At 34.1% G+C, this 26,265-nt stretch overlaps 1 protein-coding gene across 2 annotated transcripts; it reads left to right on the top strand.

Moving 5' to 3' along the window:
* The first annotated feature begins 5,434 nt into the window (after nucleotides 1-5,434).
* LOC129891273 (protein NUCLEOLAR FACTOR 1) lies at nucleotides 5,435-25,671 on the top strand. 2 transcript variants are annotated; one of them, XM_055966570.1, is made up of 24 exons: nucleotides 5,435-5,891; nucleotides 6,054-6,177; nucleotides 6,956-7,044; nucleotides 8,513-8,702; nucleotides 10,033-10,168; nucleotides 11,027-11,150; nucleotides 12,590-12,690; nucleotides 12,811-12,942; nucleotides 14,371-14,451; nucleotides 15,173-15,354; nucleotides 16,240-16,312; nucleotides 16,753-16,812; nucleotides 16,924-16,962; nucleotides 17,055-17,143; nucleotides 17,350-17,414; nucleotides 17,554-17,600; nucleotides 18,647-18,706; nucleotides 19,895-19,966; nucleotides 21,717-21,746; nucleotides 21,841-21,935; nucleotides 22,070-22,175; nucleotides 24,895-24,957; nucleotides 25,080-25,142; nucleotides 25,331-25,671. In XM_055966570.1, exons 1-24 carry the CDS (start codon nucleotides 5,687-5,689, stop codon nucleotides 25,403-25,405), a joined length of 2,301 nt encoding a protein of 766 aa, XP_055822545.1. In that variant the 5' UTR covers nucleotides 5,435-5,686; the 3' UTR covers nucleotides 25,406-25,671. The 2 variants fall into 2 exon arrangements, with proteins under 2 accessions (XP_055822545.1, XP_055822546.1); XM_055966571.1 differs by lacking the exons at nucleotides 22,070-22,175; nucleotides 24,895-24,957; nucleotides 25,080-25,142; nucleotides 25,331-25,671 and having other exon boundaries at nucleotides 19,926-19,966.
* Nucleotides 25,672-26,265: the final 594 nt, after the last annotated feature.

The raw sequence follows: 26,265 nt of genomic DNA, 5'->3' as shown, positions 1-26,265 counted from the left end.
CTGAAAATCAGACCAAGGTACGTAAAAAAAAAGAAAAACTATCTAATTACACAAATATTCTTATCATGTTTATTAATTTTCTCAACAATTTGAAGTAATTACGTATTGTCATATTAATTAATAATTTCATTTCAGATGTCAAGTTAGATATACCTATATATATATATATATTTTGCTACCAAATACATGTTGGGGGAGGAAGCACCACAACTAAAATTTGATATGATAATAAATAAAGAAAATAAATTGGACACGAGAATTTTATATGAAAACCCCTCAAACAGACGGAGGAGAAAAACCATGGGGTAAAAGGATTTCACTATGATAATATGAGAGCACACTACTCTCAAATATAAGGAGAAAACAACAATAAACACTTATCTCTTATAAAAGGAACAACTACTAAAGAGGACACTCAAGACTACAATATTTATCTTGGTATATAACTCTTTTTTGTATTTTTACTCTCACCTTTCTGAATGAATCAAATGAGGGCATAAGGCCCTATATTTATAAGAGTTTACGTGTTTCCGTGTTGAAAACGAGTAAAGGCTGGTTGCTAACCTTTGCCAACCTTTACTTTCTGCAACCCTTGTTTTTGACTTTCTTTCATTACACTCTATATAGGGAGAGAGGAGAGCAAGAGAGGGAGAGATGTAAGCGAAATAGGAGGGAGACGAGCGAGAGAGTCAGTGTATCCCATATATATTTTGAAATATAGAGATATAGGGAGAGACCCAAGCAAGAAAAGGAGATAGGCAAGCAAGAAAAGGAGATAGGCAAGCAAAATAGGAGAGAGGCGAGCGAGAGCGTCACTGTATACTAGATTCATGCGAATTCATTTAAATACAATATATCTGAAATAAATTATATCTAATTTTGACCTCATGTATTCGAGATACATGTATTTGAACGCACCGAATACATGTATATGAGCACCAAAATCTGACATAAATGATAATTTTTAAAACTTGGATATTGTACCTACTTGAAATTGTCCCAACACCTTTTATAAAGTTAAAACTACAGAACTAAGCAAATATAACTAGTGTATTTATAATATAGGAAACTTCAAAAACAGCAAACTTTAGGGTGAAAATCAGCCTTCTTAGCTCACTTTCTTTAATTATAATTCATAGCTACATTATAGTTTGTTATAGGATGTATCAAAAGTATTTAATAGAGAAAATAAGATACAAATACAAAAAAATTGACTGGAGCTAATTAAAGACAAAATATTTTTCAATAAGGTATTTGAGCTAAAATCACCCCCTAAAATATTTGAATCTTCTATAATGAAAAGGTACTCTCAGATCTCGTTACTACAAATATTAATTCTAAAGATTCTAACCTCATAGACGAATTCTCAAATACAAATTCTTAATCGATCAAAATTATTAACTTGTTATTCATCTGCAATTACACATATTATTTAGAATTTAACGAAACCTCAATTTGCCGATTTCAACAATACAAATATCTTCTCTAATTATTCGTGAACGTGTTTGATATTATGATATATATATATATATATATATACCGATTTTGACCCTAAACTTTAACGTGTATGCTTCAACCTCCGTTTTTTCAATTTTTGGGTGAAATGAATGAGAAATTACATGTCAGAATAATTTCATATGAATTGTTCAGCTTCGTGTAAGTTATTTAGTATGATTGTATATATCAACTAAATTTTGAGTATTGACTTATTTGAATTATTTGTTCTATTTTATAATATGGCCGAGGGAAAAATATACCTCCGAATTATCGTAAATGGTATGCGTATATTATTTATTATACTTTCAGAACATTATTATTGTCCAAATTTTAGAGCGTATATACTCTTAATACTAACGGAGGGACACATGTCTTAATCTTAAAGGCCTACTCGAATTTATTTTATTATTCACCTAAAAAAATTAAAAACCCACCAAAATACTTTAAAACCCCCTATATGTCCATTACCAAAAACACCTTTTCAGGTAGGAAAACCTATTTGGGTAAAGGATAGCCCAGTGCATTTAAGCTCCCACTATGCACAGGGTCCGAGAAAGGAAAACCTATTTGGGTATCGTAGGAAAACCCATTTCTGGGTATTATAGGAAAACTCATTCCCTTGATTCGAAATGATTTGCTGTTATTGTTGAGTGAAACAATTGTGGTGTCTTGCTTCAACTTCCATGGAAATAGACCTGGCAAAAATCGGAGAAGATAAATAGATACTAGGATTTATAGTGTAAGTCACGATCTAAATGAAAGTGTCATTTCATCTTATCCGGATTTAAGTGTTCAAATTGACTGGAATTTCTGATAAAATTTGAATCTTTTCATCAATCTGGACCTCAAAGTGCTCAATTAAATTTTCTTTTGGAGCATTTTGGTTTCTGAATTTGTCTTCTTAATTCATTGATGGATTTTATATCTGATCTGGTGATAGTTTGTTGTTGAATTTTTTATAAAATTTTGATCTTTCCATTATTTTGGACTTCAAAGTGTTCCATTACTTCTTTAAGCATATTAGAGATTGTAATTTGGTGGTTAAAGTAGAGTGAGTTCTTACCCCAAGACTAGTTTTTTTCCATGGAATTTGAAAGTTTATTGATGTTAATCTTGTTTCCGATTTGATTCCTTGATATGCTTGAATGTATTGCTTTTCATTTGGGATGTGATATTTATGCTGTGGTATCAAGATTTGAGTTCTTTTAGGAATGGAAATTGCTTTTATTTTTGAAACGGGCGTATCAAAAATTAGTCAAGTGGCTGAACGCCCCTCTCCAATCATTTTGGGTTGTAATTTGGGTGTCGGTCCTAGTTATTTGGATGGATTTTAATTAGTCAAGTGGATTTTAAATTTTTTAGGTGAAAAATAAAATAAATTCGGGTACGCCTTTAAGATTGAGACACGTGTCCCTCCGTTAGTACTAAGGGTATATACGCTCCAAAATTAAGATGGTAAGGATATTAATGGCCTAAAAATATAACGAAGGCTATACACATACCATTTACGATAGTTCAAGGGTATATTTGTTATTTTTCTCTTTATAATATATTATTTTTGTTTAGTTGGCGGTTGTATTCTCCAAGCAAGTGTTTTATGACATTTATACATATTTAGGTAAGTGTTTGTTTTATGACATTTATACATATTTAAGTATGTAACTAGAGTAATCGATATTGTATTTTGATTTATGCTTTTAATAATCATGATTGTAATTAGCTTGCACCAAAAAAGGACTTTAATCAATAATTACTTGACTCCTTTTGCTAAGGATTTTTTAATGCGACATGTTAGTACTAATTTTTGCCAATCTTTGTGCGAACTGAATAATATAATTTAATTCATACATATAACATTCTTATTTCTTCATTAAAGGATACATTTTTATGTTGAAAAGGCATTTTCATGGAATTAATTTTTTATAATCTTTAATCAAGGTTTTAAAACTAAAAAAATAATATTCTTTATACAACCTAAACTATAAGGGGACGTTTGGTTTGAAGACAAGTTATGTTGGAATTAGTTATGATGGAATAAGTTATGCTGGATAAGTTATGCTGATGTTATTTTTTATTGGTTGTTTTGGTTTATCATATTAGCATGACATAATTTCTAAGAATAAATTATTTGTTTACATAAATACTCCTAAATCTTTATGTGCATAAGAGCAATTTTTCTTTCATTGCAAGATTTAAATTACATGGCCAATATTATTCACGAGAAATATTAATGTTACAGTGAAAAAAACTTAGGGTTTGTTTGGAAAGCCATCCTAGTAATTGGATTTGGTGTAATTGAGTGTAATTACACTTTCTGACCTGTTTGATTGACTAGGTAATTACTTGGTCAGCATGTAATTGGGTAGAATTTGGCAGGGTGTAATTACACTCTTCAATTCACAGGGGGGCTGTGAATGACTAGTAATTACATGGTGTAATTACAAGCTGATTACTTTTGAATTTCTTTCTTTTATTTCAATTTTAATTTTTAATTTATTTTTTTATTTCTATTATTTTAAATTATTTTTATTTTTATTATTTTAAATATTTTTTAAAAATATATTTTATTTTATAATATTTATTTCTCATTTCCTTCTCATTATCAACCCTTACTTCATGTGATTCCATATAATTTTTCATATTATCCTTTTTATTTAATTATTCTATGTTTATTTTTTTCATTAGCATGATTTTATTAGTATTCTAATTTTTAAATTAAAGTTGAATTCATTTTTAATAAAGTTATAAACTTATGTTTTTTCCCTTTAAATCATATTTATGTACGTTATGTTGAAATTTGAAATAAGAGTATTATGTTAAATTTTTATTTTAAATTTAGAACTTATGTTATATATGTTTTTTCATTTCTTTTAGTAGTATTGACTTGATATTTCATATTACAAGCCATTTATTTTTTAATTAGATTTGATAGATTATCTTTTTGTCAATTAGTTTAATAACTTAACTATGATATTATATTTATAATATTTAATATTTTTGTCAAACATGCATTTCATGATGTTCATATAAATCTTGTATTTTTAATTTTTATGATTAATTTAATTAAAATATATTAATTTGAAAAATATAAATCGATTTTTTATAATATTAGTTAAGAACATATGTTTACTAATTAATATATTTTCAAAAGAAAAAATATATATATCTTAAAATATTTAATTTAATATTATTTATAAATATTCATATTTGTCTAATATAAATTTTTAATTTTAGATGATAAACTTTTATTTTTAAAATTTAATATAATCTTGTAATTACATTTGTGCAATCAAACAACACACTTATAATCAAATTATAATTACATTGTGACAAACAAACATATTAGAGTAATTACTAGATTGTGTAATTACTAGCCTAATAATTATTATCCTAGTAATTACATCAATTTCTATCACCAGGTGACTTTTCAAACAGACCTTAAAGATCAAGAAAAATACTTTCTATCAAACATTGTGGATGGACTTTTCTCTTATCTTGGACAAAAGGGTTTAAAATAACACAATGGATAAAATAATAAAAAAAATTAATTCATCAAGTATGTAAGATATAATTTTTTATGTTTATTTTGTACACTTTCCATGCATCACCCGGGTACTCTACTAGTTATCAATAGAGTTAGAATATTTTTAAAGTACACTTTCACATTTCTTTTAGCATAAGATAATTTTTTTTAATCTTAAAGAAGGAACATACGCCAAGTTGATTTAAAACCTATCTTTTAAAAATTATGTTATTTTAATTTTTTTTTTTACTTTTAAAACAGACACATTTATTATTAATTAACACAATACTAGTGCACGTACGTTTAACTAGTATTACTTTAAAAGCATGATTGATAATTTAATCCAAAAATATATCTGGAGCTAATATTTTGATAAAAAAATGCCTTATAAGTGTCAGTTTCTGTCTCTCCTTTGATTCTTCCATTCTATGTATCTGGAATTGAAATTGATGAAAAATAAAACCCTAGCGGGTAGGGTTTTGACTTCTGATGAACATCTTGTGAATTAGGAATAGAAAGCCTCTTGCGTTTAATTTATTCAAATGTAAATAAATAAATATTTTATCAAATTCCGGTTTATCAAAGAACTTAAACCCGAGAAAACCGACCGGTTTATCAAGAGACCTCAAAACCCTTGTTTCTTCCTCCCTTAAACCCTTTGAATATATGCAAAACCTTGTCGCTCGATTTGGAAGAAAACTTTCAATCTCAAATTCTTCTACTACTATTTTAATTATCTGTTTCTTCTATCTTTTGTGTAAAGGCATGAAGAGAACACTAGAATTGAATTCCTCTAAAAAGAACCAAAATTTGAACAAGAATCGTCGCCATAGAAGAGAACAGAAGCTCAATACAAGACCATCTCCCTCAGGTAACTCATTCAAACAATAAACACTGAAGTATTCAAAAAATAACTTGAGAAAATTTAGTGAATAAACTCTTTGCCCTAATACTAATATTAATATAACTGATTTTTACTAACTTTGTGGTATGTTCTTTGCTCAAAGTTTGATTTTTTTTTTTTGGATGGTAGATGATTCAGCAGAAGATAATTCGGAGATAGCTTCAGAGGAAGAAATGGAAGCACAAAACAAAGAAGAAGAAGTTAGAGAGTATAAAGAGCCAACTATGTATGATAGTTTGTTGGAGTCATTGAGGTAAAAAAAAAAACTTGCTTCTTCTTAAAAGTATTTTTTTCCTATCTTATATCTTATCAAATACTTCTGATGATTTCTTCAAGTGTCAACTGCAGCTTTGTTTTGTTGAAAAAAACTTAAAGCTTTGAATACTTTAATTTTTTTGTATTTGGTTTTATTTTTCATGTTGAACTATTTTGCTCTATAATTTTAAATTAAAGCAAAGTCGACATTTTGACGCAGAAACAGAATAAGAAAACATAATCCATCACATAAGGTACTTTAAGAAAGGAAGGCTTTTCTGATGTGAAGGAGCTTTTATGTTTTCATTCTTTTTACCCTATCCAATTGCTCCCTAGATAAGCCAATAAAGTAAGACTACTTGCTGCTTCAAGGTGTGTGTTCAACTTGAAATGATTAGGGTTGTTGCACATCATGATTCACGAGGATCTCCTGCTGTTCATGTATCCTCTTTATGCATCAAGTCAATACCTAGTACCTACCAACGGATAAAAGTTTTGCAAATAATTGGTTATGGTTTATGTGCATCAACAATAATTACGCACAATCCCAACTTTTTAGACCAGCTGTATGAATCTACAATATTGATTCTGCTCCATCTACTTGGGTTCTTTTTGATTGTTGAAATTTGTTGGATTATTGGAACCTTCTTTGAAGCAAAGAATTCTAATGATTGTAGTATGTGTTTTGATCATCTCCTCTTTCTCATGAATTTTGAAACCATGAAGCTGCTTATATTATATCATGATAATGGTTTGTGAACTGCATGCGATTAAAGGACAAAACAAGAAGAATATAACACGGACTCGGAAGAAAGTGGAGATGATGTTGAGCAAACTCATGATGTCTCCGATGATGACGGTGATGGTAGGTCCTTAAAGACTACTGAGAATTTGACATTTTACTCTTAATTGTTGTGGAAGTTATTGCTTGATGTTTTAGTTATACAAAGTTATTGGTGGATGTTTCATTTTCTTTATTTGCTCATATATTCCATAGTCTTTGAGTTCCTTTAGATGGTTATTGCTGATTCTAAGTAGTTTAGGGCAAGAATGGGACTTTTAACACATATAAGTGAGGTTGGAAAATAATGGTCTTTCAGAAATGACAACGCTATAGCTGATCTTAATTTTTCTAGAACATTAACTCTACAACCAATCTCAAATTATGTTGGACCTTTTGCTTCTTCTTAGTCAAGTTTATCATCCTCAGTAGATTGGGCATGATATTTGAACAGTGAAGACTATTAAGAGAGTCAGAGCTTGCAATTTTTGACTTGGAAGAGTACCACAACAGTTTTTGTCTTCAGCGTGCCACTCATATTGACAAAGAACTTAGGTTGCAGGCACCAGCACAACCTTCTACCCTTTCTTGTCAATTCATCTTAGTTTTTTTCCAGCATAAACTCTAAAGTAGAGACTGATTAAGTAGGTGCCCAAATATTGATTCCAGAGGGACTGGCTTAAACCGTTCTCACTAATACTGACAAAAGTTATTTTAAATTGATTAACCAAACACAAATTCTATTCTTCAAAAGACACATTAGGAAAAGAAATACTTTTTTTAAAGCAAAATTTATTTGAATTTTTTGCGACTGATAGGAGTCCTTATAAACATTCATAATATTCACATCACGTTGGTTGAGTCCAAGAAAATCTTCCAACAATTTATACTGGAATCTTGCTCTGGAGATCTCATGTTTATTCTATGGACCTAAGTTCATAGGAAGATAAACTTTACCTTGTGAAGTGCTATGTGCAGTATTAGTATGGCAAGTAATGGATAAAGAAACCCCCTTCACCCCAAAATCCCGTGCTGTTTTTTTGACTACAAACTTTCTTTTCTGAGCTTAAAAAAGGGAGACAATAAGATAACATAATGTGGAGCTATATCTCATTATTTATTATATGTGAATTTGTGAGCATTTTTTTCCTTTGAGGTGGAACTTCATTGTGGAGTGCTGCATATATCTGTTTGTGGCAGTAGCGTCTACTGATTAGCTTGTCCTTATTTTCCAATTAGAAGATGCTTTGATGGGATTTCAACTCCTATCTAAGTTCTCAAGGGTAGATGTCTGTTGCTTCTCTTTAGTTGGACTAATTATGCTCCTGTAAATGATGTAGGCTTTTTGTAGATTTCATTGGCTCTCTAAGCCTGGCTCAATAGCCCCCTTTTGCTTTTTGATTAGCTCCCTATGCTTAAAGGCCTACTGTTGTTGGAGCTAATATATCTTTTGTAACTTTGCATGTTCTTGATGCCAGCTATACAAAACCTTACTTCATAAAAGAAAAAGCTTATCCTTATTTTCTCCTTCTAATTTTATGTTTGGAAATAGGCAGTGATAGTGAGGCTTCTAGACTTAGTGAACCTGGTGCTAGTCTACATGGAGGTGGTCTTGGAAACCCTGTGGGACGGATTGGAGGTACTGAAACTGATGACGATGATTCAGAGGCTTCTGGTTCAGATGGAGAGCAAGAATTGAGAGTAAATGGTCAACCTACAAGAGGGGCTTGTGCAAGCACGAGGTCCGATTAGTTTTAATTGAGTTTGTTTCCTTTTGTTTTATTTTCCTTTCATGTTCCAATATTTGTGTTAGTTCACTTGTTTTTGTTTCATATTGTGTTGGATTATGTTCTTGATATAATGCACATGTCTCTTCCTCTTGGGATGAATGAAAGTCTGTGTTGCCAAAGGCTCATTTAAGGTGAATAAGCCCTGAAGCTCAAAAAAGCTTAGGGAGGGCGCTTCACCTTGCTTAAGTTGAGCTTAAGTGGGGCAAGCACCTATTGTGTGTGCTTCATTGCCCATGAGTTCTACTTGAATCGATTTGGTACTGAATGATAAATATAACCGGCAAAGAGATATAGTAGTTGTTAAGGAAAACATTATGGATGATTCTTTTACATTTTTCTTGCATGACATGTATTATTGGGATGAATCTGCTATTCTTAAGGATCAATTTCCAAGTTTATTTTGTGTTTTGGGTAATCCCGATATCATGCTAGCAGACGTGTTTATTGAGGAAGGCTGGAATTTCAGTTTAGGAGCAATCTTCTTGAAAGAGAAATGCAGGAATTTCCTTCAGAAGATGCAAAAAGTTTCTGCCACACATGAGAAGGAAGATAAACAAATCTGGAAGGCTAAAGGCAAGCAGTAATGGAGTTTTTCAGTAAGTTCATGTTATAAGATTTTTAATTCTTACAACAGGGACATACTGGAAATGTCCTAGGAAGATGATTCGGAAGACTGCAATGGCAATCAAAGTTGCATGCTTTGGCTGTCTTGTGACATATGAGGCAATATGGGTTGGATATTATGTATAAGATGTTAAGTCTCTGGAGCATTTTATGTACACATTTATTTTTACATTTACATTGCAAGTTTACTTGGCAGATCTGTTCCATGTTTCTGGTTGTCTTTGGAATGGAGTGGGTATGCTGGGAAGGAGCTTATCTAAGTGGCTTATTGAAGAAATTCTGGAGATCAATTCCTATATGCATAACATGGACTATTTGAAAAGGAAGGAACAAAAGATGTTTCGAAGACACTATGGAGCAAATCCAAATTATAAAATTTAACTGCCTGCATCACTTGTATTTCTGGAAGGATGGAATACCATCTTTATTTACATGATGTGCTAGACTTGCTATAACATTTAGGAATTTGGTGTAATTAAGTCTAGCTTCCTTTTTGTCTTTCTTTTCTTTTCCCAGTAATTTCAAGTATCAGCTTCATACTGTTTTCTTTAACAAAAATCTCACCTCATCAAAGAAAAGTTTGATGGTTAAGAAAAGATTTGTAGTCAGAAGAAGTTATGAAAACTGTTAACCTAACATGTTCTTTCTGTGCATGCAGCTCATTTCATTCTCATTTGGATCACAAGTTGTCCAAAGAAGAGGTTGACAAGCTAGAGAAAAAGAAATGGAATTACAAATGGGTGGTAGCCATGTCAAATTACAAGTGGAAGGGGACAGGCGAATGTTTTCTGAAGGTAGCTGTCTAGTTTGCATATTGCTATGCCTTCCTTATCTCTTGTTGATTGCTTCATAGTGCTCAAACCCGTCCCCACAATTGGTGGTTGTAGATCTTCATTCATTCCTTCTCTTGGGGAGAAGGTCTATTAGGCTATGTTCAAGTAATACGAGTCTGGTAAATTGTTAAATAGTGGTCTGTGATTTGCTTTAATTCACATTGTTGCAGAATTGCCATCTGGATTGCTGGAGTAACATATTTCTTTGCTAGACCTAACGTCTGGTCCAATTTAGTGGCAAATTTGGGCGATAAATCTATAGAGTATTTTGTGGTCCAAATTGTTTGAAAGTGGTATCTTGCTTTCATCTTCTTCTAGGATTTATTAGTGTATTTCTCAAAAGGAACAGAAAATAGTTCGTGGACAGTGCTGTTGCCAGTGTCTGATAACTCCTGTCCACTGATAGAGATTCCTCTTGCTTCTGGGTCACTTTAGGATTGTGGATCAATTATCATCTTGCATCTGGGTAAGGGAAATTTTCAAAAATATACAGTCCAACATAATATATTAAGGATACCAACAATCAAGAGCTCTCTTTTCTAAAATGCTGCTCCCTATATTTGTATTGAGTTACATGTGTACCATGATTTTGATGCTTAATGAATGAGTTTATGTCAAAATGTTGAATTCGCTCGGTGACTGTATTTTAAGGTTCATGGAGGAATGCCTTTTGCGTGCATTGCTGAATAGAGGCAAACCGTGCAATACCTAGCTGGACTGCTCTTTGCTATATCAATAGATTCTCCTATTTAAATTTTATGCATTGCTTTTCCACAGCGATCTTCCCATACAATTACAAGTTCCGTTGCTACCTTGCAGGAGCTAGACAACTTCTTGTTTCATGGATTGAAGCCAACACTACACAAGCATTGGTTAGGTATCTATGAGAAGTCTGGAGGGGCAGATTTTGATTCATCAAAGCAGAGATTATTTTTCTCCATCTGTAAGTGAAGGGCATCAAGTTGGTTTTGGTCATTTACTGGTGTGTTTTACTTGTCTAATGTTTGTTGTCTGTGGTCTGATGATTGGTGGATACTATGTCAGTTACAGTCAGCAACCCTTAGAGTAGATCATTAGTGTGACACCAGAACCCGATGTTCTTTCAGTTTTCAATCAAAGTTTTTGTGTCACTTATTTCCTGATGTTCTATGTGGTTCCACATTGATAGATCTATTCTTGTCTGAAGTAGTGTTTACTACTAGGTGTGATTTGGTGAAGTTATATTAGAAAAATGAATTTGAGTTAGCCTTGTGGAAAAATCGGAGCAAAAAGTTATTACCAATGGTAGAGAGATGTCTTAGGCTGGATTATCAGCTGCTATCTCATTTTGTGGTGAAATTACTTGTGGAGTTGTTATATATGTATGTATTTGATTTTATATATCTTTTTATAAACTAAATTGTTCCAAGTAATATTTGTATACATGTTCGCATAGGAAAAAGCAAACAAAAAGGAAATATAAAATTGAAGAAAGTGGATGGAGGATGTCCACGTTATGGCCATGGAGAACTGGCCTTGAATCCAGCAGCCATATAAATTATTATTTTTCTTATCAAATAAGAAAAAATGGATGAAGCATAGGGAAGGGAGGTGGCTCGGTGTTAGGTGAGCCCATCTTCTGCTGTTTTGGGGGGAAGGTTTACCAAATGGGCCTAGGCTGGTTGAAAACTATAATTAACCCCCCCCTCCCCCTCTTTTTTTTTTCTTTTTAAAAAATGTTAAGAAGACTAATAATCTCTGATTGAGCTGCCAATTAGTCCATTAAATGTTGAGATCCACTTGTAGTGCTGTTATTCTTGATAGGCGAACATTCACTCATAGTGCTGCACAAAATTTCTCTATGCTTGACAACGTATTCAATTTGAATTCTGATGTGATATTTCCAACTTAACCAATAAGTGAGATCCATCTCTAATGATTTGCACCTTATGTATGCATCAGTGACGCAAAACGTTGTCGTCCTACGAACTTTCAAGCATTGCATTATGTATGGTTTGGTGATTGCTTCATTCCCTCAAGCATAAAGTTCATAAAACCAAAACATACAAAAATTACAGGAAGTGACGTTCTTACTTGCAGTATCGAGTGCTTAAATTAAGTTTTGTAATTCATCAAAATTATCTAGATTATGGGAATTTGGTTTTGGGTGGTTGTTTAGGGAGGAAAACAAGAATGAGATAGGATGGATATTTTCTTCAACGAAGGAGCAATAAAGGTGAATTGGATATTCTACTTATTCGTTCCTCTTACCAAACTCCTATTGTGGCACCCCTTTCTTGGGAAACCTGGTGGAATTTATCTTGTTGTTCATGTATTACATTCTGTTTCCTGTTCTGCTATTCGTTAGTGTTGTAATTGCTATTACTTCCTTTATTCTTGTAGGCAACAGCTACCGGGATATTCTGCACCACAACAAGAAACCCTTCTATCTCAAAGGTCTCGATGAAGATTCAAGTACCATGGATGCTTATGTTATGCATTCTGTAAGAGCATCTCATTAACTTCTTATCACCATAATTTACTTGTTCAAGTTTGAGTGATGTGGTTTTTTAAATCCAAATTGCAAATATGTCTTGGTTATTTGAGGGAATCGTGTTATGCAGCTCAATCATATCTTCAGAACTAGGGATCTTGTAAAGAAGAACGAGGCAAAACTAGCTAAGCTTCAGGAGAATGTGAAAGCAGATATCCTTAGTAATGAAGCCTTTCTTGACCGCGGGTTTACTCGCCCTAAGGTATTTACCTATTTTCATTCCTATTCTTCTGAATATGAATTTGTGAGAAATATACACTTGTTATCTATGTTATGGGGATTTTTCATTTGCCTTGGTGTACCCATCGATCGGGTGTGATAAGGGTATGCGTATGATAAGGATGTGGCTGATTCTACAAAATACACTAGAAATTAGCAAAAACCTTTGCATATTTGCACCGGATATTTCCCTACACCAGTAGCGGATATTAAGCTTTGTATGTATTATTGTAGGTGCTCCTTGTCTTGTTTACAAATTTATGGATATTCAGGGCTTTGGTGTGTGAAATTGAGGATATTCTTAGAAGAAGATTTGCATATGTTAGTGGGAAATTGTGTGATTTCATTAAAAAGAGAGAATCCCGCCCTACTCTTCGTACCTGCACTTTGCTGGCATAACCTTATGTATTGTCTGTTGAGTTGGTACTCTTAAAAGCTATATTATAGTTAGTAGTTACGGTGGAGCTGGATTAAGACTACTTGATGTACGACTATAACCATCCAATTTTGCTTCCAAAGAGACACTTCAACATATTCCATCCTGACCCACATTTTGTGCCTATCACTCCTGATAGTTGGGTTAGCCTTTAAGAAGTTAAATCACAACATTTCCCATCTCCAAAGAATCAGAAATACTGGATAGTCTAGCAATTTCTCTTTCCACCTTGACAATTTCTTTTTCTCGGATAGGACCTGTTAATGTGTTGGGCACATGGGATATGCCCTCCCCAAACCCTCTTACGAGGGACTACTGGCGGTTCTTCCCACTTCTCTCAGTGACTCGAACTTCCAACTTCTTGGTTTGAAGTGGGGTGCTTTCTCTCTAGAGAAGCCTTTCTTGTTGATATGCCCTTCTACTTATTGTGTGATCTTATTTATTTTCTTCTTTTATATTTTACTTGTAATACAGCTAGGGATATTATATATCTTTTAAAAGTTTTTCTGATTATGCCAATGGTCAGATCCCTCTGAATAAGCTAGGTTCAGAATCCCACTACCTGTAGTCATTCTGTCATAAGATTTTCCTTATTCTCTGCCCCTTACATTAACCACCTGCTCAACTGTCTTTAGACATAGCAAAAGTGTAGTTGACTACTGCCTGAGTATTTAGGAACTAACAGCTCATTTGAGGTCCACTTATGGTTTTATATTCTGGATTTTAATATGAGCGCAATCAACTTCTTTAAATAAATTTCTTGATGGTTTGGCTTAACTTTCTTGATTATTATACTTCTGTGGTTAAATCCCTGTTTGTTCTATATCAACTTTTGTTCTATGATCTGGCATTTCTTGGTGTCTGATTTTGTACCCTCATCTTTCACTAAGCACTTTGAAACATCTAGTGTTGATCATTTTCTTGTGGTTTGGTTATTTTGTAATAAGAATGATCATTTTCTTGTGATTGGTTCAGATTTTGATCCTTCTCCCTCTAGCAAGTGTTGCATTTCGGGTAGTCAAGCGGCTGATCGATTTGACACCTCCTAAATACAAGGTAGCTTCTCCATTTTCTGAATTCTCATGCAAAATAAACTAAGCAGTGCCTTTCCAAGATTTCTGCAGCAGGTTTCGTGAAATGATATTTAACCTTGTTGGAACCTGAAACTAAGAAAGAGTATTGTTAATCATGCTGCTGCTTGACCTAGAAATTGTAGTTTGTTGCTGCGATGTATACAGAACTTTGCCTAGTAAGATATATTGACTAGTGTTGGGAACCAACCACCTTGCCAGTTGCTACTGACACCTTATGTAAGATAACATGTATCAGCTGTGCTATTTTATTTTGCTGTAATATGCAAACTTTTCTTAATCAGTTTAGCAGTGATATGCTACTGAGTAGGGATTTTTTTAAAAATCGGTAATGGTATAATTTTATTGATGAAGCTGCTAGTGTGTATGTAATTGCAGTAAAAGGAATTGCATGTTTGATTTGCAAAATGTAGCTCCGTCTGGATGACTAGAATGTATAATGACCTGTTACGCCTTAATTTTTGGGATTGAGGTGAATGTTTAGATTTGTAGGAAAACGTTTTTGGCCTCGTTAGATGTGAAATAGTTAGACTTAGAGAGAGATTGCTAAGTGGAGTCCATAGTTAAGGTAAAGACATCATTCAGTTAGCCGCCACTTGAGCAAGATCATATTGCTAATTTTGGCATCATGTTGGCCTTCTTCATACTTTATTAATACTTTATTAATGTGGTGTTGATTCCTTCAGTCTAATGTAGAGGAGCATGAACGTTTCTATAGAGAATTTGGAGCTGGATTAGGCGAAGACAAGGAGGAAGAAGATGCGGCGGAAATCTCTGAATCAAAAAGGAGCTCAAAACCATCTGATTTTGAAACATTATTTGGGGGAAATAACAATGATCATTTCATGATTGGAATTAAATTCACTAGGTATGTTTCTTAACTCTGGTGAAATTGCCCAAACATTTTACTACACCATGAAAACTGCATTTCTTTGTCCAAGTACTTTTCAACTCTGATGGTCCCTGTATTGCTGGTAAGCATTATTCAAAGCACACATAATTTGCTCATTATTCAGTCATGAACAACTTGCTGAAGTACCTGTATTACGCAAGCAGGTTCCTGTGAGTAAAGTTAAATTGTCTACTCACCTTGCATTCATATCCTCCTGGTTTATTTATTCTTAAGATGTTGTATGCTGCATGTCATTGTAGCCCTGAGTTTGTATTCTCAAATGAAATCAGAGGGATTTGCATGTATTGTGGAAATTCCGTTTTCTCTACGATTAATATCTTCTTTATGGGATCCAAGTTGAAAGAGATAAATTGAACAAGTATGGTCGTCCCCTGTTGGGATGTACTATTAAACCTAAATTGGGATGCACATCTTGCTAAATAAAATCAGAAATTACAAAAAGAACAATAAAGTGATTAAATGAACCCCACAATTTTCAAAAATGTCATGTATGTTCATGGGACATCTTGTGATTGTACACTTTTGCTTTGACTGATGATGTTTAAAATTGGTTTTAATCTAAGTAAGCTTTGACTACAAATTTATGGATGTGGCACATAGTTCAACATGAAATATATGCAATACATGAAGATGGACAGATCGAGACACTAATTCTTTTTTTTTTTACAGAATACAGAGTAGGGTAGAACATGCTATCAACACTCATACTTAATGAAATTGTGTACATAGATATGAGTAACTCCACAGTATAATGTCAAAATTATGGACAGATCCATATGGAATATTTTTATTGTCTTTTTTTTTCTTCAAAGGCGAATCATATGCGTGTCTTTATTTTAGGAGGAGCATAAGATTATACGGTGACTTCTACTCATCAGACATGATTGTTGCTTCCCCTCTTGGTTTAATCACTGTAAGTTTGCTAATACATGCAATTGTCTGATCCTCTTGTTCTTTGTCATTTTATGGTTGTTAGATCTTCCATGAAATCCTTGATTCTCTCTTATGTCAATAGGATACTTATTCCAGAATACAGAAAAGAAAAGAAGTGCTAAAATTCAAATTCATAAGTTAAAGTAATAAAGGGAACTTGTAAATTGTCACCTTTTGACTGATTTTTTTGTTGAGGGGGACTTGTATCTGTAATCTGCTATATAGGGCTAAGTAAACATCATGCATCCTTCTATAACCTCAGAACTCTGTCCTTTTCATTTCTATACCCTGTTTCAGTATATCAGCAGATTTGCTCAAAGCTTATTCTCTTAATCCTAACGCTATGCAACTGTAATGTGAAGTACAAAAATCCTTATAAGTTAAGCTGTTTCTAACTTTTTATTGATTTTCCTCCTTCAGAAAATTGGGGAGGCAGAATTATACAAGGATAAAAATGTTGATTATCTGTCTTCTATAGAGGTAATTTTTTTTGGAAATTTTATATTAGTTTGGAAAGTTCTGGGCTTTTATCTTTTATAGCAATGCTTATTACCTTTGTATCAACTAACGGTATAATTACCATTTGAGCAGGTTCTAATTGTTGACCATGCAGATGTCATATTGATGCAGGTACTTTGATAGTTCATCTGTGCCCCCGTTTGATTCATTTGGTGCATGTCTACACTTTTTCTTCTTCTGTTCATATTTTTTTCTACTTGCAGAATTGGTCACACGTGAATACTATTGTTGAACAATTAAATCGGATACCTTCTGAGCAGCATGGAACAGATATTATGCGCATTAGGCAGTGGTAAGCTCGCATACTGCTCTTTTATTTGCCTTATTGCTAGCTTCAGTTACCCACCCCATTTTTGGAAAAAAGAAGTTGGTCGCTCTGTGTTTTAAATGCGGATTCATGTAAAACATTGCGCGACCACACAACTGAGAACATGTTGTACTCCCTTGAAATGACTGATGGTTTTGCTGATAATTTGGTTTTGTGAATGTCGCTTGTAGGTATTTAGACGGTCAAGCGTCATTCTATCGGCAATCAATAATCTTATCTTCTCATATAAATCCTGGTAAGTTCGCAACTTTTGTGTGGTGTGCAGGCTGTAAAGATAGATGGTAATGATATTATTTTTAAAATCTGGTTTCATTCTTGATAACTGTCTATATAATTACGGCCTAAAATTTGTAGTTTTTTTCTGTCCTATGCAGACATCAATGGATTATTTAACCATCATTGCCTCAACCATGAAGGAAAGGTCTGTCCATTTGGCATTGCATAGAAATAGTGACCCTCTTTTCTTTGGTGACAATGATGGGAAACTTTCGAATAGTAATAACGCTTAATATGATTGTGGTGTTTTCTATCTTGAGCTCTGTTCCTGATTAAGAGTGACATTACTTTTTGACTGTTCTTTTGGTCATCCCCTTCCCTCGGTTATTACCTCCTTGTGTTTGATGTATTATAAGTTGGTGACCGGAATAAGCATTTCGGGCATAGTTTGAGCATCTAGCGCATAAAAGAGGTATATGCTTTTCAGAAGGGTACAAATTAACTTTGATCTATAAACAGAAAAGGGGTACAAATTATTGGTCCGCTTGTTAAAGAAAATTACTGTACCGGTCTGATGGAATTATTTTGTTCACCCAAAATGTTAAGACGTTGCTAGCCTTCTTGTCATCATGTTAATTTAAAGTGTCTGGACTAATCAATCGCCCATAAACTGGTGATTTGCAGCTGTACTTTGAAAACTGTAATAATTTTTTTGGTAACCGAGGTAATTTTTATGGGAATTTCGAGGACCAATGACGCACACCTCAATGAAGTGTTTCTAAACCACACCATGTTGTGCTCTTATCACTAGACCAGCCTGGGAGAACATTGTGCTCCACTTGACCTTCCTATTCTTCCTTCCACTAACATTCTTCTAATGAAGATGTATGTGCCTGAACTAATGACAAATGATGAATAAATTTCCATTATATAATATTTTTTAATAGTGGGAGATGAAAATTTTAATGTGAGTTCAATATGTTGTGCTTACTTATTTGAGTTTTGAAGGGTTGCATACATTAGGGAAAAATAATTGTATTTCCACTAGAAAAAGTGATGCATAGTCATGCACATTACCTTGATATTCCTAGTGCTCCTGCTCTTTGAAAATTCAACATGAAGTAAGAAATTTTTTCTAAAAATATCCTCTGTACTGTCCTAAAACATCAAATATGAAATTCCAGCATGTTTACATTCTGGGCATCCTTAGAAAAGAGACCTAGTTTGCTTATCTAAGTGCTGTATTTTCAGGTCAAATTGGCAAGCGAGTATAAAGGTGTTTTACCAAAGGTAGTACTTCAAATACGGCAGGTGAGTAATAAAAGTATGGTCTTACAGTTATATTTAATAATTTAGCATGAACCTGACCAAATTCCAGTGCAAGAATTTCAGTTTATCAAAAGGTACATCGAGCTCCGTGTCTGTTGTTATGTCACTTTTGATTATGTTGATATCATGACCACCTCATCTAAAACTTCTGTTTAACAGGGATGGGATATTTATATTTATTACTCCCTCCGTTTCAATTTGTTTCTCTTTCATTTTTAGTCTTGTCTAAAAAAGAGTGCCTCTTTCCTTTTTATGGAAACTTTTTAATTTCAATTTTCCACATGGCATGTTTAAGACCACAAGATTAAAGGACATTTTGGTACATTCTACATATCTTTAGTTTAAGACCACGAGTTTCAAAAGTCTTCATCACTTTCTTAAACTCTGTACATAGTCAAAACCAGACAATAAAATTGAAACGGAGGATTCATGTCTTAAACACTACCTCTTCCCTGTAGTCTAATTCTTTTTCTTAGCCAAACACTTGGACATACTATTTGATAATGGATGGTGGTGAGACGTGAATCTATAATCTTCGCCTAGTATAATAGCATGTTCAAATTGTGTTCCCTGTGGAAGTCAAGATGATACTTTCATTCAAAACCAATTAGCCCTAATACCAGATACTTGATAAACAGGCAGTCAGCAGTGTCATAATATCCTTCTCTACTTGTCTAACTCAAGCCTGATAAAAGCAAGAAACTCAAAACAATGTTTCAACTCCTTCCTTTGTTTCTTCTGAAAATGGTTAAATTAAATCCATTTGGAAGCCCTCACACAATCCATGTGGGACAATTCTCGTATGTGTTACAGCTAATTTTTGGATTCACAGGTGAATTTTGATACAAATGTGCATGTATCATAATGGCTTACCAAAAGTTGGCTCTTTTACCATGTAAAAATTGTGTCACCACCTAATCGAAAAGCTTGACCAGTTAAGGAGGGACTATTTTAATTTATTTAAATTATGTTGTATCAGTTCACATTAAAATTTTTCAAGTACAAGATCTGCTTCACCATCGTATGCTGCATGTATTATTAAGTTTGAATCTTGTCTGGCTTCTGTTTTATTTTTTAATTGCTGACATGAATTTGATTAATCATGTTCCTGGTGAAGTACTATAGATTCCTTTCTCCTCTTATGGGTTCTTGCTATTTCTCAAACTTTAGATTTTTGAGCGATTTCATGCGAATACTGCAGAAGATGCTGATGATGCTCGGTTTGATTATTTCACAAAAAAGGTCTGTTATTCTTCTGCATTATTGATCATTTCTCTTCATGATGACCTGCTCAGATAATTGTGGTGATATCTTTCCTTAACCAAATCATTGTGTGGCTGTTGTAACCCCCCCACCCCCCGATAAAACAACAACAACAACAACATACCCAGTGAAATCCCACAAGTGGGGTCTGGGGAGGGTAAGATGTATGCAGACCTTACCACTAACTCATGGAGATAGAGAAACTGTTTTCGAAAGACCCTCGGCTCAAAAGTCACAGTCCCAAGTAAGAGAGAAAAACAAATAATATATATAGCATAATGACAAAAAAGCGATGCAAATTTTACAAGACAAGAACAATAACGATATCAAAGTAATGTGATAATCAAAGGCAATAACAACACAACTATAAAGGCACGCCTAGACCTACAACCCCTCTGATAAAATGAAAACAAAATGGAAGTGAAGATAAAATACGAGGAACTGAGATCTCTTGGACACTTACAATTTGAATAAAAGAAAATGACCTTTTTAGATCTCTTTGTATAAAAATGAAGATCTCTCGTAAAAAGGACACACAAGAAATTGTAAGTGAGTTTGTCAACCGCAATCGAATAATTAGTAATCTAAATAGAAAGAAATAACCTCCATATTCTTAATCAAATAGCACCTACATTGTATGATCGCATTTTTCGAGTTAATGTAGGTACAGTTTCTCATGTCTGATCCGTCTAACCCTCCATTATGTCTGCTGTTGTAGAGAAGCCAAATGATTCATCCTTTAGACTTTAATTTTCTTAGATCCTGTATGTTATATCATAAATGCAACTCTTTTTCATTTTTCTTAATGAAGCTAGAGATAAGTCGATAGCAACTTGATTCTCTGCCCCCCAAAGATGGGCATATATTTGTATAAATGATTATCTTGCAACCGGATATTCTAAATCATTTTTTTGTGTCTGTATTAAAAGATTGTTTAAGGCACTGCCTCTAATCATTGTTTAAATTTCAAATCTGGTGGTGCATATAAACTAGATTATGGGGGTGTTTGGATTGACTTATTTTAAGTGACTTTTAACTTTTAAGCTCTTTTTTAGTTTTAGGAGTGTTTGAGTAACATAAAAAGTGCTTTTAAACATTTTTTTAGGTTAAAAAAGTGGGAAAAAAGCCAAAAGCAAAAAGTTGTGTGTCCCCAACTTATGGCTTTTAGCTTTTAGTGCCTTTTTGACTTAACTTATTTTAAGCAACTTATAAGCTGCTTTAGATAAGCTAAGCCAAACAGACCCAATTATTTTTTGGGCTTATTTTAAGCACAAAATGGCTTTAAGTTGGCCAGCCAAACACTCAAAAAAACTGAAAACAGCTTATAAGCAACATATAAGCCAATCCAAACAGGTTCTTAGCTTATAAGCCACTTTAAAAAAGCCCATCCAAACAATCCCCTTTATCCAATACAATCTCGTTACCTCCCATTTTTTATTTTTTTTTGAGTTTTCTGAACTATTTAAGACCTGCATTTGTACTATTTTATATGATGTAAAGAGAGACAACGTCTTCTTTCTTCAGTATTTGTCATTTACTCATTAGTTATGGAATTATATATTGGTTCTTTTTTTCCCCCTCAAAAAAATCCAAAGCTTATAACCCCAACCTTCTACCCGTGTAACCTGATTTTGTAAAGTTAATATCATCACCAAATCAGTTGGTCTTATAATTGTGTTGTACTATTGATGTATGGTCAACTCCACTCTAATCAAGCTTGTTATTCCAGGTGTTCCCCAAGATAAAGGATTCCACTCAGGTATGTTTGTCTGATCTTGGGAACAAATTCATTCTTCCTAAGCATCCAGCTTTATGAGAGATGGTCTTTCCTCAACTCATTTTGTGTTCTGCAGGGTGGTATAGTGCTATTTATTAGCTCTTACTTTGAGTTTATCCGTGTAAGGAACTTTTTGAAATCACAAGAGGCATCATTTTGTCTATTGGGAGAGTGAGTAATATCTTGTGTTCAGATTGCTTTGCATTTCTGTGTATAAAATTGAATTTGTGATCCAAGAGGTCTACTTCTTGTTATATAAGTATGCTGTTCTGGTTTAAGGTTCAGTTGTTTGCCTTTGTTTTTAGGTACACTGAGCAAAGTGACATATCTCGTGCACGAGGGTGGTTTTTCGATGGAAAGAAGAAAATCATGCTTTACACTGAAAGAGCTCACTTCTATCACCGATACAAGGTTCTCTTTCTTGAATGCTATTGGTGCTGCCTTACTTTCTGTACTTTTTTCCTTCTTATAAGTATGCTCTGGCATTTGTCTTGGTTAATGTTGTATGCTTTTAGTCTATACCTTGTATATCAATTCTGCAGAGAAATTTGTAGTTAGTCCAAGGCACTGTAACTGGGAATTTTAATCAGCTTATAAAATTCTTTTTATAGTTATTCCTGGCTCCTTCAGTCTTGACATGAACAATCTCCAAATCTCTGTTAAATGGGATAAAATAATACTCATGTTCAATGTGCTTTCTACAAATTGTAAGTGGTTTCTTTCAGCTGATCGATCTTTTTCATGAAAGTTTTCCTTGAATGAGATTAGAGGAGCATGATCAAGGCGATATCCACTTACAAACTTGTATACTGTGAGGAACAGACGGGGAATTATGCTAAGAACATTTCTTTACTTAGATTTATGGTAATTAGTCTACTCGTTTTCCTTCTCAAAAAATCTACTTGTTTTCTATTTTACATCTTTGAGAATGGGCAGCCCGGTGCACTTAAGCTCCCGCTATGCGCAGGGTCCGGGGAAGGGCCCGACCACAAGGGTCTGTTGTACGCAGCCTTACCTTGCATTTCTGCCAGAGGCTGTTTCCAAGGCTTGAACCCGTGACCTCCTGGAAAAAGGAATGAAATAGAGAAACATGTAAGATAAAGCTACAACCTGTCTTTGGCGAAGGATTGTAATTCTTTTTATATCTGGTAGCTGAATATGAGAGCTCCTGGACGTCTACGACAAATGATCTACAACACTAACAGCACTGTGCTATGGAAGTTATTTTGAACTTGGAAGTACTTTCTGAATTACTTGATGGAATGATAGATTTTTCTACTCATAAAGTCTCTAGTTTCAGGGAAAACCTAGGAGTGCTTCTAGGGATAGTACTGTATTTTGTTCCTGGGGTTGAATTCATGATCTGGTAGACTTGTTAGATAAGAATGTTGATTCGTACGACGCTCAAGAGGTCATTTGGGCTACTGCTCTTGGTGTTATAAGTCACATCCCTTTGCAGATTATCGAGAAGTCTGGGGATTCTTGTTTCAAAAGAGTAAACAAGAGTACTGAGAAGAGACTGTCAAGCTGGAAAAGACAATACCTATCACGGGGTGGTAGAGTTGTTTTGCTCAACAGTGTTCTAGATGCTTTACCCACTTTTGTGATGTCTTTGTTCCCTCTTCCTAGAAAGGTAAGGGAGAAAATTGATGCGTCGAGAAGGAATTTCATTTGTCAAGGCAACATAGCTATTCATTTAGTAAAATGGAAAGCCTTAATTACTAGCAAGGAGAGAGGGGGTTTTGGGCATTAAAAATCTGAAGGTCCAAAACATTAGTCTATTGCTAAAGTGGTTATGGAGGTATAATCTGGAGGAAAATGCTGTATGGAGAAGGGTAATCAGAGCCAAATATGAGCAAGATGGGATGTGATTCTCAAAGACTGTCAGCTGTCCGTATGGGATTGGAGTATGGAAGTCTATCAGATCACATTGGGGAGTTATTGCAGCCAACTCCAACATCAAGGTGGGAAATGGCAGAAAAACTTTGTCCTGGGGTGATAACTGGCTATGCCATGGTACACTTAAAGATTTATTCCCTGTCCTTTACAACATTGCTTCCCGACCTGAAGCAAGTTTAGGTGCAATCTGGGATCCTCCAGGGTGGAATATTATGATTTTTAGAAGGGCTTTAAATGACTGGGAATTAGGAGGAGTTGTGGAATTTTTTATGACTCTAGAAGATTTCAAAGGGCTAACAGAGTCTTTTGATAAGCTTTACTGGAAACCTGAAAAAGATGATGTTTTTTCAGTAAAGTCTGCTTATCACACATTGTGTAATTTGGATCAGCAAATACCAGTGGCCCTGGAGATATATTTGGAAAGTTAAGGGTCCTACAAAAGTTTTGTGCTTTTCCTAGTTAGTGGCAAGAGAAGCTTGCCTGAGTCAAGAGAATCTAAGGAGAAGGGGATTCCAATTATGCTCTAGATGCCCTTTTTGTGGTTTAGAAACAGAATCCAATAGCCATCTGTTTCTTCATTGTTCTGTTACTAGTCTTCTGTGGCAACTTTTTCTTTACATTGTGGGCCTCCAATGTCCTGTTAAAGAGTTGGAATTGCAGTAGGGGTGTAGTCAGACACAAGAAATGGTGGAGATCGGTTCTTGCTTGTATATGGTGGACAGTGAATTTTTCAAGGAAGAAGTAGCTTGTTACAGAATTTTAAGATGAAGTGCTTTCTTCTTTTTCATTTTTGGTGTAAAGAACGTTTTGTAGAGGAGGCAGTATCCTTAGTAGATCTGATAGGCACTCTGTAACCGGTAGGGTTTCATAGTTGAATCTGCCGTCCTTTCTCTCTGTATTTATGGTTTTGGTACTATCCTAGTGCCTTTTCTTTAGTAATCAAGTTACCATTCTCAAAAAAAAAAAAAAAAAAAAAGAGTACTGAATTTTTCTTTTTGATATCATATTCATAGAAACATATGTACTTAAACAGTATTGTGTGGTAGATGCCAACTTTCTTCTCAGTTACAGTGCCGTTTGGTGGTTAATGTTGGTATTAAATCTTGTCTTCTTTCATGATTATTGGTTGTATATATCCTTAGATTCCTCCAAAAGATATTATCGGCCTTTTTTATTTAGTGTTTGCATAATAATAATTATTTTTGTGTGTTCAACTTGTCCTGGGAATTAGATACGTGGCATTCAGAACTTGATCATTTATTCGCTTCCAGAACGGAAAGAATTTTACCCAGAGGTGATCATCTCTACTCCTCCCCCCCCTCCCCCCAACCCCCCCACACGCGCACACAATTAGGACTATATGGTTGTTCACACGAGTGCGAGTCTTACCAAGTAACTTTTTCATTTCTCCTGCAGGTTGTAAATATGCTACAAGGGTCTGCTTGCACTGTTCTATTTTCTCGTTTTGACCAGCTTCGGGTATGGCTTCAAATCCTCCTATGCAATTATGAGTTCATATCTTGCTCTCATGCTTCTTCGACCTTTTCCCCTTTGCCCTGTCGAAGTACTCATATTAAATTTTCTTCGAAGTGTTTGGTTTCCTTGTAGTGTTCTTACACGTTCCTTGTAGTGTTGTTACCGTGTAATCTACTTTCTGTTGAATTCAGCTTGAGAGGATTGTTGGTACTGCTGCTTCAAAAAGGATGGTCACGTCAGACAAGGGTGTTTTCGTCTTTTGTTAGGGAAAGTGACAGTCTCATCATTATTGTTTGGCCAAGGAAAAGTCTTGCTCTCAAAAGGGTCCAGCTGTTTCTGCAGTTCAAGGAATTAGTTCTTGCCTTCACTTAGCAAAAAACTAAAGAAAGATGGTTCTTGTCTTCAATTCAGAAATCTTATAACCATATTCTTTGATCAATGTTTGCTTAATCAATTTTGTTTTCTTTTAAAGTTGTGATATTAGTACATTATTCAAATTCCAGAAACATAACAAAATGGACTTGTTTATTTAGACTGTTCTGTCCTCATTGATAAATTACCATTTCTGAACTCAGGTCGTGTCTGGTAAACTGAGGTTCACCAACTACTTGTGTAAACTTACTCCTAGGTAACTATGGATATGGTTGATTGAATAAGATACTAGTTGTTTGATAGAGGATGACATACCCAGTATAACCCACAAGGAGGGATCTGGAAAGAGTAAAGTGTATACAAATTTTACTCCTACTTGTGAGGATAGGGATGTTGTCGACAGACTCTTGGCCCAAGGAATTGTTTGAGAGAGCAATGATACTAAAAGCTCTAGTGCATCATAAGAACATGAGACATCCAATTATCCATAGTGGTCCGATCAAGAAAGACATAGGACTTTTGGGCATTGCTTGGGATGAGTTAATTATGGCTACCTAGTGGCTTACGATCACTTTTATTGCACACTATTTTTGGAGCAAGGTACGATTTTATAGTAATTGAATATTAAGATGAATAATCATAAAAAGAAATTAGATCTCTGCTCTTGTCTACCTTGACATAAATTTACCACTTACGCAGCTTTAATCGAAGATCAAAAAATGGAAAAGAGCTAAAAGTATCCTTGAATAATTCA

This window comes from Solanum dulcamara, chromosome 6, assembly GCF_947179165.1.
Source record: "Solanum dulcamara chromosome 6, daSolDulc1.2, whole genome shotgun sequence".
NCBI lineage: Eukaryota > Viridiplantae > Streptophyta > Magnoliopsida > Solanales > Solanaceae > Solanum > Solanum dulcamara.
Note: the sequence above shows the minus strand (reverse complement) of the source record. Positions and strands in the feature narration are given on the sequence as shown.